The sequence below is a fragment of the Aspergillus luchuensis genome, chromosome 1 (assembly GCF_016861625.1).
Source record: "Aspergillus luchuensis IFO 4308 DNA, chromosome 1, nearly complete sequence".
Classification (NCBI taxonomy): domain Eukaryota; kingdom Fungi; phylum Ascomycota; class Eurotiomycetes; order Eurotiales; family Aspergillaceae; genus Aspergillus; species Aspergillus luchuensis.
The window spans coordinates 5,556,476-5,570,566 of record NC_054849.1 but is presented as its reverse complement, the minus strand read 5'-3'; the positions used below and the strand labels follow the sequence as shown (position 1 = coordinate 5,570,566).

The 14,091-nt window shown below is 49.6% G+C and overlaps 2 protein-coding genes across 2 annotated transcripts; one reads left to right on the top strand and one right to left on the bottom strand.

The window, feature by feature from the left end:
• Window positions 1–227: 227 nt before the first annotated feature.
• Window positions 228–2,260, top strand: AKAW2_11878A (splicing factor u2af large subunit; the record flags this gene model as incomplete). Its single annotated transcript, XM_041684410.1, has 7 exons — window positions 228–255; window positions 319–344; window positions 402–948; window positions 1,002–1,615; window positions 1,662–1,923; window positions 1,970–2,181; window positions 2,234–2,260. The coding sequence occupies 7 exons, from the start codon at window positions 228–230 to the stop codon at window positions 2,258–2,260; spliced, it is 1,716 nt and encodes a 571-aa protein (XP_041538598.1).
• Window positions 2,261–5,835: 3,575 nt separating this feature from the next.
• Window positions 5,836–7,579, bottom strand: gprM (the record flags this gene model as incomplete). Its single annotated transcript, XM_041684409.1, has 4 exons — window positions 5,836–6,872; window positions 6,929–7,067; window positions 7,120–7,436; window positions 7,504–7,579. The coding sequence occupies 4 exons, from the start codon at window positions 7,577–7,579 to the stop codon at window positions 5,836–5,838; spliced, it is 1,569 nt and encodes a 522-aa protein (XP_041538597.1).
• Between the last annotated feature and the right edge of the window lie 6,512 nt (window positions 7,580–14,091).

Sequence of the window (14,091 nt, the reverse complement as noted above, 5' to 3'; positions counted from 1 at the left end):
ACCAATTCGGACGGGAGTGTCGCCGATCGTCACCTGCGAGTTTTCCCTCCAGCGCAGCTCTTACTTTCTCCCCGATCACCCTGCTTCCATCCTTCGGTGCCATCGAGCTTGCCTTTCGGAGTGTCTGATCGTGTTGGACCTCTCTCCGATAATTATTCGCTGTCCATCCCTTTCGCCACGTGAAACGGGAAAATAAGAGCCAAAGAAATATTGCCGGAGCTTTCAGAATGAACGGCGATACGTACACGTCCAGAGGTGAGCTTTATCTTCACCATATCACTTTACTGCCGCGTATAGTGGCTGATAACTATTTCACAGATTCTGGTCGCCCTAGGGACTACTACGTGAGTGAAAATCAAACAAGGGTGTATCTGCCCGGAGCTAACTGAAGTGAACGATAGCGCGAAGAGCGTCGCGAGCGCGGCGGCGACAGAGCAGAGAGAGGAGAGAGAAGACGTTCGAGATCCCCCCACTACAGTTCCAGAAGCTCCCGACGCGAATATGAGGTAGATTCGTATTCGTCCAGCCGTGACTACCGCGCCAGAGAACGCGAGGACCGTTATTCTAGCCGCAGAGACGACCGGGAATGGGATCGGGATCGCGGTGACCGTGGGGATCGCGGTGATCGCCGCCGCAGAGAATACGAAGATAGACCCTCCCGCCGCGAAAGGGGAGACAGAGATCTGTTCGAGGATAGACCCCGACGGGAAGGCAGGGGAGACCGCGAGCGTGAGCGTGGAGAGCGTGCAGAGCGTGGTGGACGTGGAGATCGCGACCGTGGCGAGCGAGGGGAGCGCAGACGGAGTGCGTCACCTCCTCGAAAGAGGGAGGCTACACCCGATCTCACAGATATCGTGTCGGTGCTGGATCGGAAACGTCGCCTGACGCAGTGGGATATCAAACCTCCGGGCTACGAGAATGTTACTGCCGAGCAGGCGAAGCTGTCAGGTGAGATCGATCTTTCGTTGTTATCTATATGGTCTAATGTAGTTACTTTGCAGGCATGTTCCCTCTCCCTGGAGCCCCCCGACAGCAGCCGATGGACCCCAGCCGCCTTCAAGCTTTCATGAACCAGCCCGCCGGCGGCAACGCGGACACATCTACCCTCAAGCCTTCCAACTCTCGCCAGGCCAAGCGTCTTTTTGTCTACAACATTCCCCAGACTGTCACCGGCGAGACCCTTTTGGCCTTCTTCAACGTCCAGCTCAATGGCCTCAACGTTATCGAGAGCGTGGATCCTTGCATTTCGGCCCAGGTGGCCCAGGACCACTCGTTCGCCCTGCTCGAATTCAAGTCGCCCAATGACGCTACAGTTGCGCTTGCGTTTGACGGAATAGCGATGGAGGAGCACGAAGCTGCTGGCAACGGGGCCGCTAATGGGGCCGCTCAGGGCCTGGAAGTGCGGCGACCCAAGGATTACATTGTCCCTGGCGGAGCAGAGCAGGAATACCAGGAAGGCGTGTTGTTGAATGAGGTTCCTGACTCTCCCAACAAGATCTGCGTGTCCAACATTCCCCACTACATCCCCGAAGAGCCTGTGACGATGCTTCTCAAGTCTTTCGGAGAGCTCAAGTCGTTTGTTTTGGTGAAGGACAGTTCTACGGAGGAGTCTAGGGTAGGTACTTATCAAATGGCTCGAGGAAGTGTACTGACATGAACAGGGCATTGCGTTCTGCGAGTATGCCGATCCCTCAGCAACAACCATTGCGGTGGAAGGTCTCAATGGAATGGAGCTGGGCGATAGACACCTCAAGGTTGTGCGCGCCAGTATCGGAATGACACAAGCTGCCGGCCTCGACATGGGCGTCAACGCGATGTCGATGTTCGCCAAGACGACGTCCCAGGACCTGGAGACCAGCCGCGTGTTGCAGTTGCTCAACATGGTGACACCGGAGGAGTTGATGGACCCTGAGGATTACGAAGGTAAGCTTGCCTGATACATGCAAGAAGCTTTTGACTAATGGGATAGAAATCTGCGATGACGTACGCGACGAATGCTCCAAGTACGGCACTGTAGTTGAGCTGAAGGTACCCCGTCCGACAGGCGGCAGCCGACAGTCGCCAGGAGTGGGCAAGATCTTTGTCAAGTTCGACACGGTGGAGTCGACGACGAATGCCCTGAAGGCGCTTGCGGGCAGGAAGTTCTCGGACCGGACTGTGGTTACAACCTACTTTTCCGAGGTAAGACCAACCTATTGAGTCAATGGTTTTATTACCTTGCTAACCCGTGCAGGAAAACTTCGACGTCAACGCATGGTAATGTAGGATGGATGGTCTATACACATATCCCATTTCTTTATATCACTCTATTTCCTTTGTTATCTTTCATTGCCACTTCATGACGCGTAATTGATTCAAGGCCGACGATGCCTGGGGCAGACGATGCAACAATCTGTACTGGAAGTTAAATTTACTGGAGATGGGGGACAGCGGTGGTTGCGATGCGCTTTCTAGTACTGTGTAGGGGTTACGATGTATCATAGCGAATGAACTTGGATCTGACATGCTTGTAGTAATGATTTGGAGGCATTACTTGTCCAATACCACTGAAGGTCATCCGATGCATCCCATGCCACATCTTGCTGAGTTACTTCTATAGTATGAAAACACTATCACAATCTCGACTCCGTCTACTGGTAGTACATATCTACACCGTAAAGAAGCATATCTCGGGGCGCAGCTGAAGCGACAAGTAGGAGGCATGTTACACAACGGTCAGGAGCATTTCACTGTTTTGTTAGTAGAACAAGCTTGTTGTTCATATTCTTATAAATCCAACATTCTAAGCCTCTCAAATTTGTCATATAAACAGGTTCGTTTTCGACTACCAACTTTGTAGTAAGCCGCAAGCTATCTCTTTCAGCTCCATTGCACTCTCTACTACTTCAATTACCTCCAGCTGTTAATGCACACGTATCACTCCTTGACTTGAACGACGAGTAGCAGCCAAGATGGTCCACCTCGCTCAGGCTATCGTCTCTTTACTCGGTTTGCTGCCAATTGCCATGGGCACAGACTCCCCCAGCTACTAATACTATATCCGATAAATCCATACCCTAATGATAACAATATATGCAGGTTACCCTCCGCGAAGACATGTATCACGAAGGAGACAGTGTCGGAAATCCCCCGCGAAGTACGGCCGCTAATAGTCCCAACCAATCTCAGCCTGACTTGTAAGTCAACAGCAATTGTTCAAATGTAATCATATCTAAGCATCCAGCAGGACAGACAAGGTCTCCTGATGGTTGTGCGATGCTACCTTATACGCAGTAAGTATACCAGGAGGTTGGATTGATCGTGCAATGTGGCTAACATAAACAAGTTGGGAATGTGAGAGTATCATGGTCGATCAAGATACAAGTATTGTCGACTCTCCTGGGCTGAACAGTCTTTATATCATTACTTTCAATGATCGGTTGGAGAAGATTGCTTGTTATGATACTGCTGATCCGCAGGATGGTTATTCAGATAAGATCACTGTTTATGAGTCCAGATGGTTCAGTTGTACTGAAAGAAGCTTGGATTCGTGCATTGCCTTGATTGTCACCATGATGCTTGGATTGCGATTATGGTTGGTTGGTGTGAGACTATAATAGATGGTTTGATGGCTTGCCCTAGAATCGTGAGATGAGGCGATAGTAGTTTGGATAAACAATACAGTGTCTAAGTGACTATATATTTGCTGTGGCATGAAATAAGTAGGACCCGGCTATATTGATTACTAGTATGAGCCTATGAGTCGATTTCCAGGTAGGGTTAGTAGAATGTCCTTCATATACACTATAGTAGTTACTACTAAGAGATCTTATACCAGATAAAAGTGGTACTTTACCTAGTAAGCAGCTACTGCCAATATCAGACTTATTGGAAAATCAACCATTATTCTTCATTTATGTTCGAGAACCACCCCCATTAACCAAGCGATACTAAGCATGCAATGAACCACTTGCCGAACCCAATCACATATTCCGCTACTAGTACTACGAACAGTTAAGTGCCAGTGTCCCTCGGCACAGACACGTTCCCACACGGCAAAACATGCAGAACCCGAGGACGATCGATTTCCTAGTCGATTGAACCCCGAAGGATGATCACTCTGGTCCCCGATGGTTAGCCTGGGTTCTAGCAAAGAAGCGAGTAATTAGTTTCTCGGAAGGTATGCACCGTTGACTCTATAACTACTTTGTAGATACTTGAATGTATAGTGGGTATACACATAGTGCTATTAGTCCCCCCACACATGTATAACTTACATTAGTCATTTTTAACTACACTCATAACTCAATCACACAGTACTAAATACTAGTACTACTCATAAAGATTGATAAGCACTACTCCTGTCATAATAATCCCTCAACTGATGAATCACTACCACCGAGTACTTCGTAGTTAACTAGTAGTTCTACTCCTCGGCTTAATATACACGAGGTCTGTGCGTCAGGGAAGGATCTCACACCCGCTACCCTACTTACTGCCCTTGCTCGGCTGGAATGGAGTACTCCGTTTAGTACCTCCTAGTAAAATAAATTAGAGAATAGTCTGGCCACAGTTCCCCGCGGGGGAGATACTATATTGAGCATTGTTATATATTCTCCGTATGCAGGTCAGTAAGCAGTAAGCAGTAAGCACATGTGTCTTCACTTGCAGCTACTAACTAACCCAATGGAATACAGTCAACATACCTAATTGAACATAACGTAACATGTACACCACAGCTACTACCTGAACCCGGTGCCTGAATCTACGTTCCAGACACTTACATATTGATTGAATTTCAAATCTTGAATGAAAAGCATAATTCAGAACGAAAAAAAACCAGACAGTCAACCCTACAGCCACCTCACACGGGGCTGACTACCTAATCGGTTTAGTATAACCAACAGGGTTTATATCCATCCATCCATCCGATGCCGGAGTGAGCCGTGCTATGCCATCAACTACCTCAACTTACCTTAACAAACTAATAAACTCCGAGGATGATGATAACTGTGTGCTTGTGCATTCCTGCCTCGGCTTTCATCAATCACAATCACAATCCCGATCCTAACATCCGTTGTGACCGTGTCTGTGCCATACATACACAGGACAAGAACGGATACTCACAGCGATGATCCGATGATCCAACTCCTCCAAGTGAAAGGAAGCGTGCAAAAGCAAAGGGCGAACTCATACTAATTGAGTTCGACCAAAAAGGAGAAAGATAGTCATGTCAGTCATGTCATGTCACTCGAACAATGCTACGCTAGAGAAAAGAGGGGGAAAGAAGGCCAAGAGATTCTAGACCGGAGGAGAGAAGAGAAAAGAAAAGAATTTAGTGGTGGCGGTGGTGCCATCTCCGCTTGTCACTGGCAGTAAGTAATTTACTAGCATTAGTATTAGCCCTGCGGGGGATTCAGATATAACTAGTTACTTTGTAGTTAGTTAGCCGAAAGGATTTCGTTATGCTGAGTTTGCTGACTGACAGACTGCGAGACCGTTGGGGAAAGTTAAGGTTTGGGGGTGGACCGGGGTTGTCTTCCATCGTTGTACTACCGTAGTGGTATTGCAGGAATGGTTACTAATTACTCTCCTACTGTAAGAGTCATAGAATGTGGAAGGAATTGATGTATGTGTAATGATTCATTTCTTCTTTTTCTTCCTTCTTCTTCTAAGGGTATTGTATACATGCAAACATCAATGCATCAGGGTATATAAAAACATCAAATCCAGCCGTAAACAGTTAGTAGTAGTCTCACATCACACAATAATAATAATATAGAGCGGCTTTTCCATGCGCCCCATGCTAACAAAGAAACCTAACCAAACCATGTTACAAACGCCAATCCCACTGCATCATATCGACCCCTTCTGTGAATGGCTCTTAGCAAATGTAGCTTCTGGATCCCATTCACGTTCCCCGCCATTCGGCGTTGCGCTGGGCGGTCTCGGAGACGAGAAACTCATCGAGGGCCGTACATAGCGGGCCTCACGGCCATAATGCTGTCCTCCCTTTGCCTCTGGACTACGGGCACCCATCGTCCGTGCGGGACTCGGGGACCGCACCACTGGCTCAGGGGTCTTATACGGGGGCAGACTCGATCCGGAGATCATCTCGTAAGCGCGAGGATCTGGCGTTCCTCTGCGCGCATCAACAGAGACGAACTCATTGGGTTTCGCAACGCGGGCTTTGAAGAATTCGGCCCAACCGACGAAGATAGAAGGACGGGCGTAGAGGACGAAGTTCCAGAAGCCGACCGTCGCCAGTAAAATCAGGACAGCGAGGAGGGTAGCTTTGTTCGGGACGATAGCTTCGGCTTCACTGTAACATTTCTGGATGTTGCCTTGAGTTTCGACAAGACAGGTGAGCCAGGGGGTGGCGAGTTTCATATTAGCGACGGTGGAGGTGAGATGGTTATCCATCTTGATGAAGACGACGGCGAAGAAGATGACGTTGGTCAAGATGACGAGGACCAGGGCGACACCGCGCCATTGGAGTTGCAGGACGCGGCGGACGCGACGGTAGGCTTGACGGGCTGTGACAGTGCGGACGCTGGCGGAGTAGGAAGGGAGACCGGAGCTGGTGGTGGAGGTTTCCTCGTCATAGATGGATTTGATGTAGATGTAGATGCAGTACACGAGGGTGGCGAATTGGAGGAAGAGGGATGCTCCGCCGAATGCGACGACGGGCGCCCAGTAGTCTCTGTTGCTGTCGTGGACGTTGATGTGGCAGACGGTGCCGAAGCGGTAGGATACTCCAGTCAAAATGAGCATCTCAGTCAGGCCGACGGCGGGGATACCCCAGCTTAGGATGAGTGCTGTCCACATGAATTTCGGGCCGAGCATGATCTCCCAGCAGACTTGGAGGTGGAAGGCTAGTGTGCGGATGAAACCTGTAGTCGCTGGTTAGTGGTTGTTGCTGCTGGTGGTGGACGGTGTGGAGGCATACTGAATACGACGCATACCCAGCCTCCGAAGAGGAGCAGGGCCCCGGTAAACGCGCATGACAAGTCGGTGTGCATGTCATTGGGGGTGATTTGGTTGTAGCATTGCTCCGGCTTGACTCCTAGCGGGATGATGAAGGCGATCTGGGAATCGAGTCAATACAGGGCAGTTGATTGGCGATGGCAGTCTACCCACCTCCATACAGCAGATTCCCAGGGTGAAGCAGATGCTCAAGTAATGACGATGCGTCCATTTCGGGGGCAGCACGGCGAATGATACCAGGAGGAAGATGCACAGGGGCAATGTAGCGACACCAAGCCAACTGGCGACCTTGGTTTGGGAGATCAATTCTGGATGCGACAGATTCTTGTGAGCTAAGATTCTCGAACACTGGCAGCAGGTAGCAGTGGACTTACTTTCGCCATAGGTCCATTCTGCCAATGGGCATGGAAGACAGCAAGAGACCTTGCCATGCTCTGTGGTAAGCTCCTCACAAAACCGTCCATCAATGACTGCAACGAAGCACACGATCAGTTCTGTCACCGGCAATTGGGTCCACACTAGCAGGGGATAGCGTACATCCACCTTTCGACGGGAACAGTGACTCCTGGAGGAAAGGAGTCGGACAATATCCAGACAATGTTTCGTTGGCCATAGTGGTAGGAATCTTCGTGAATATGCGACGGATGCGATAGAGGCCCGGAGAGGGTCATGTCCTGTCCCTCGGGGGCAAACGAGTGGCGGGATTATCGATTATACTGTACTAGTGACTGTGCCAGGCGTGGTTACCCCGCGCAAGAGGCTCACGGCCGTGGAACGATTGATATCGATCGAACAGACAGCCTTGTGATTTATTGCATGATACTAGTAGGAAGAGAGGGGAGCAAGAGGCAGGTGGGCGCGGACGGACATGGGGGGGTGGGAAGGCTGATCAGATATACTAACTACGAGCTAGGGCAATGGATGATGTACCGACGACCAGAAAGATGGTACCGTTCTGGGTACCACTAGAGGATTGGTTGGGGCAATGGTCATGGACTGATAGGAGGTCCGTTCACACAAGAGCAGCGCAGCGTCGCCATGGTCTGGGACGTCGCTCATTGGGTTCTGATGATAGACGGTGGAATTCCCCTCCATGGCTCGGAACGGCGAGAGAGAGACTACGGTAAGGTTTGGCACCAGGGGCATTGATGGGCTTGGTGGAGTCGCTGCAATCCATTCGACTGGCTTCGTGCGACAACGCCCATTCTGGGCAAAGAGAGACAGAGCGAGCGAGTCCCAAGTTCCGTCGGGGTTCCAATTGACTGGGAGGCGCAGAGGCAGTACAGAAAATCGAAAAACCAATAATAAAATCAAAAAGGAAAGTGAGCTAGTGAGTAGCATCGGGGACCAGGTGGAATCAGGAGAGGAAGGAAACGAACGAACGAGAGGCCTGGGAGACGGTGGTAGGGCAAAAGACCACGAGCGGGGAATCAGATGCCGTCGCTGCGGACGTTGGTTGACACTGGCTTCGACGCCAGGATTCTAACGCCTTTGGGTAAATTGGCGATGCCTGCATCTGCATGGATCGGAGTGGTTTCGTCTTGCTGATTGGCCGTCGAAATACCGACTGGACCTGCGCCGTAGCTTTTTGCTGGGCCTTTTCGTTTAGATACTGCTTCCTTACGGAGTCGGCTACTTAGTTGCTGCTGGAAGAGGGGAGACCCACCCAGCCATCCATGGATCTTTCGGGGGAGGCTTCCATAATTCTCTTAGTGATGAGATAGTGAGCCATTGATTCCTCTCGGGGTATGAAACTCACTAGTCTAGGCTATCTTTTTTGAGGGGGCAAGCCATCCTAAACGTTAGTTGACAAGTTATCCGCCGCCTCTTCCTGCGTGTGCTGGTTTAGGGCACGATAACAATCCCATTATTATCCAGTCTTTTGCTGCAATAATGGGGATCTGACTGCGTCCCCATTTTCGGGCAGGAGTTGCTCTACGAAATTTTCATATCTCGTATATTATGGAGCACATCACATCGTCCCTACCGCAGGATGATTATTGGCCAATGTTAAGGATTTCATTCCCACAATCCCTCGGGAGGTAAAAATTTAGGATTTCTTGGACTGGCCAACAGCCTGCAGGAGGGAAAAAACCTCAGCAACCATCCGCGTACCTTACAGTGAGTGCCTCTGCTTAGTGCGTCGGAGGGGCTTCGTATGCAGGCAGGGGTGGAAAGGCACTTCGATCAACCTCCACCATACCCGAACCAGCAACCTTCCCAGCCACTAGAAGACTCATCCTGGTCGTTTTGAGTTCGACCGGCTTCGCACGAGTGTCGCGACGATTACTGCCTGTATCCATCGTAGTCTGCAGTAGGCCAGTAGCCCTTGCCCCTGGGTGAGGGTCGACCTGCCACGAGACTCTAAACCCCCCATAGCCGGGTTTTGACTCGATAGTGGTTCCATGGGAATTGAATGGTCTTTCTGTGGTCACGTTACATAACTCCCAGGATTCACTCTGTGCTATGTTGCAGTTATCTTGGTTGTTTTTTTTTTGCTTTCCCCCTGGTCTCTCAATCTTGAGCCATCTGATACCTGGTGTGACTCAAAACAAAGGAGATCTGCCATCTGTGCCCCTGACCGTGTAGCCACGGACTTCAGGGACAAAAAGGTCCACTCCTGAACACAATCATCAGCCAAGTAAAGTACTTTCAGCAACCCAGCACGTAAGCACAGGAGTAATGCAACTCAACAACGACGCCTCTGTCGCACTGCCATCGTCATCGGCACGGGCATCAATTGCAAAAACCCCTCCACATACCGTGTAGAATCTAGATCGATGCCCCAGTGGCGGCGGGCGCATGGACCAACCGACTCGTCTAGTAATACTACATCGTGCCGCGACCGCTGGACTTGTGTCCATCGCCATCGAGGTTGCATCCATTCCTCGAACTGCCACACGGACCTGCATCCAGTCTGCCGTAGCCGCATATCGGGACCAGTTAGTGCAGGTTCATCATCCCCAACAAACCCTCATCGCTAAACAGATGGTCTAGATATCCCGTTGTGCGGGAATTTGCCGCGGGCCTGATCGACACCAACCTTCTTCTTGTTCGTTAAGCAATTCACGGTAGTTGAAGTCTACCGAAGGGGACCTTCCCTCGTCCGGCTAAATTTAGGGCATCCACGCCCGGCACCGAAGCCTGGTAAACTAGTTTAGCTTCCCCTTCTTAGCTGCCTGGAGCTTTTGCGTGATCCAGTATGGATTGACGTTCCTCTAGCCTAGTTCCGGTTGATAGAAGTGGGTTTTGCACATCAGCATTGATCGACTGCGGTAGTGTTTAGCTATCACTCCTCAGGAAGAACCTTGGGAACATTGGAAACTGGGTAGCGAGATTCGGTAGACCAAGCTTTTGAGAAGCGGGTATGATTATTTCCCTCATTGGGTAATGTGGACAGAGAGCGAGCCAGCTGTTTGATGCAGGACTGGGTATATACCGATCTTCAATCTATCAGTGGAATTTACGGGCGGGTGCTAGATTTTTGTCGATTTCGCTTCTTCTCACAATCCCATTGTTCGTTCAGCCTATGGACTCGTGTATCTCTATCTCAAACACCGACCACGAGATGGTCAGCTAGCTGGCTTACTCCATAGTCCTCACCATCTACTCCGTACACCACGACATGACAGACGTAACCACACGTGGAGAATTTCTATAAATGGCTTTGGCAATCATAGGAAATAAACATTTGCCACATTCTCTTCGCGGCTTCTAGTCTTGAGTTAAATGTACATGACTTAGCTGGATTACAAAGTTTTTCAAATTCCCACTTGGATGGGGCCTTTTGCGACAAGGTGTTTCGCTTGGCTATCTTGCCCTCTACCCGAGTCTAGAATAGCTACCAACTAACTAAGTAATTAGGTACTCCATAGCACTGACTAAGTTTTGCCGGGTGGATGAAACTGTCAGTCTCCAATTATGCCTCCATCCCGTCCATCGGCATTGCTCCCGCGCATCCCGCAATACGAGAGATTAACTTAACTCTGTCGATACTAAGTTATAGCTTAACCAGAGTTGCACGGGAAGTATCTCGATGTCTTTGCAGACGCCATCGATTCTCGTATCGAAGCTTCGTCGTGGAACTTTCCATCCAGAGTATACTTCGTGTCTTTTCCGCGGATTCCTGATTAGACTTTCCCAATCGGGTTTTTGCTATTGAATTCAAATTCATCTCCTGGAAAGTATGTCGCTATCTTGGTAGTTGGTAGGTTTGCATGAGTGATTTCTGGTCTGCCATAGACTAGTGGGCAGTGCCATGCAGGTCTGGCAGCTATCTATTACAAACTATGTAGCATAATCAAGGAGTTTTTCTGGCCTACGCAGTACTTTTACATACGTATGGTGGCAGCAAAAGCAATACATTGCTAGTGAAACAACTAAAGTACAGACTATGGAAATTTCTGATGGTTAGTCCCTTACCCCCTGGTGACTTTGATATACTAATGAGACGATCACTACTAGTATCTACAGACACACAATAAGCAACAAACAATACGAGATGCACGCAAGAAGAGATCCCTTTGTACCCCTGACGAAGAGAATTCAAATTCTCCCATTTGCTTATTATGTTTGGATACTATTCCCCCGGAAGGAATCCAATAGTAAGCCGGGACTACCTGCACTATAGCTCATAGGGCTGTCAGAACAAAACCTCGCCGCCAAGCCAGTTGACAGGAGACGAATCAGCAAATTGGGAGGGAAATCAATCATCCAACTGGTCGTCCGTTGGACATCCTTTCAGCTATCTGTGATGTCTGTGCTACCTCTCACTCTCGAGTTTTGACTGGTGTACCTTTGTATAAGGTCAGCTCTACTAGCGGGGCAAATCAGCCCGCAGAACAGCAGCGACCGTGAAATCCCAACAGGTCATGCGATAAAGGCAAAGACATGGCGCACATCGGGACTCGGATGCCGCAAGAGGCAATTCTCACTCTCGCCCCCCAGCATATCCCAGCGATCCATCTCAGATCCCGCACAAAGTATCTAGCCCGTGCAACTGCGCCATCACTTGTGGATGAACGGGGCAAGCCAATCAGTCGCTGCCATCCAGCAGTGACGGTGACGGGGGCGATCATAGGCTCATCACCAGCTGACCGGTCACAACGCGTGGAGACCGACGCTCACTTGCGGTACCCACGATCTCACCTCTCCGTCTAATGCTATGGATCTCTCATTGCTGAATGGTGATACATACGGGGCTCAGCTTGCCCTTGCACTTGCCCCTCTCCGCGCCGTGCCCTGGAGCCGGTCGCACTCGACCGTCTGATTTGGCGATCACTGGGATCAGACGTCAACGCACAGCTCATGGAGTGGTCGAATCATGGACCTGGATCGCCTCCAAGTTTATGGTCCCTGGTCTAGACTTGCATATTCTCCAGTCTATGGAGTACTTACGGTGTACAGAGTATTGTCTTACTGATCTCGCACAACACGGAAGATGGCCGCTTCTATCGTACAAACAAAGTACGATTCGATCTTATTCTCCTCGTTTCGAACACAAACGTGTTGCTGCATACCCACTTGACTGCTTTTATGCTCCACAACTGGCGGTCACATCAGGTGGGTTTGAATGAAGCCTTTCAGTGACTCAACCATCACTACCAACGGCTGGTATCCACAGCCCACTATTGCTACTGCTGCTAGGATATGACACATCGCCAATCCACAACGCAGGCTTCCATGCCCAAGCGAATGGTCTTCTTGGCTTCAAATATGCACACAGAATATTACCGTGTAGCTAGTTGGCTAGGGCTTACGCTTACGCTTATGCGGGTCTACTGTTGTTTCGGAGTTGCTGCACGAGGCAGACAACCAGATAGACAGACAAATCGCATCATGACTACCTATCTGGCTACAGGAGGTTCGCAGCAACACTTGATGCACGTCGCAGAGTAGACCATGGTTCGTCCGTCTGCGCGTCTATGTGAGTTGATTTGGAATCTTGATGGACAAATCACACTATGTCGTCGAATTTTCCAGGGCGTCGCGCGGAAAACACTGGAAAATCCAGGAACCCGATAACAGTATGTGGGGAGAGAGTTGCGATGCTAAAGCGGATGCACGAGGATGTCTTGAAAGCGATGCCTCGTTGCGGTGTGATACTGCTTGCATTTGCTTGACACTGATGGAGATGTGCAGCTATGATGACTTGTCTGCTGGACGATGGATGCAGAGCTTTACGACACGACGAGGCTGCGTGACTCTCTTCAAGCAGTCTTTGCGACCCTGAAATGGCTTATCGTGTAGAATGCATTGCCGATGCCATCGCAGTATCCAGTAATATAAAGCTTCAACACGACAGGACTCTCAGCGATAGCAGTGGCAGATATCCCGTCGGCCTGCATGCTCCAGACATTGTCTGGCCAATCCTCTACATTCCTGTACATTTACAATATGGGATCGCGCGACTCCATGATCTGCACGAGCAGGGAAAATGCCGTAGTTCTGTTGAATAATATGAATTCATTGATATATGACTATAAAGCCCATCTCTCAACACCAGAATACCCTCGATTCAAAAATTGGCAACCTATCTTGATGCGAGTTAGCACGATGCGTCTCAACTCCCATGACATAACATTTTGCGAATTGAAAGGATATCAGAAGTCCATTTAGATCATCGAGATAGACCGAAGCCTATCTCTGACATAAGAGGTACCAGAAAAATAAAAAGTAAGGTGTGTTTCATCCTGTAAAGCAGAGCAGAGGGCAAAAAAACATAGGAGTAAAAACTAACCTGAACGTCAAATTTGCCAGCAATGTAGCTGTATCAATTAGTTGATCACTATATAGCCGAAATCGAAGAGATCAGAGCACCATAAACTCTGCAGCAGCTCAAAGCAGCTCGCGGGCATACCCCAAGAAACAAAATCCCAAGACTCAAAGAAAGTCAAAACGGAGCTTAAAAAGCTCCGGGAAAGAAAAAAATAAGCGAACCCAACTCCCACATCACATGACCATACCCACAACAATACCAGCAAATCTGGATCCCACGTGACCCACGATCGCAAAATCCACCCAACGAAAAAATAACCTCGTCCTCCTCGAACTTTTCGATATTCGACCAGCTCACTCACAACCCGTTCGACAACCACCCCCCGTCAACACCACCAATCAATCAAA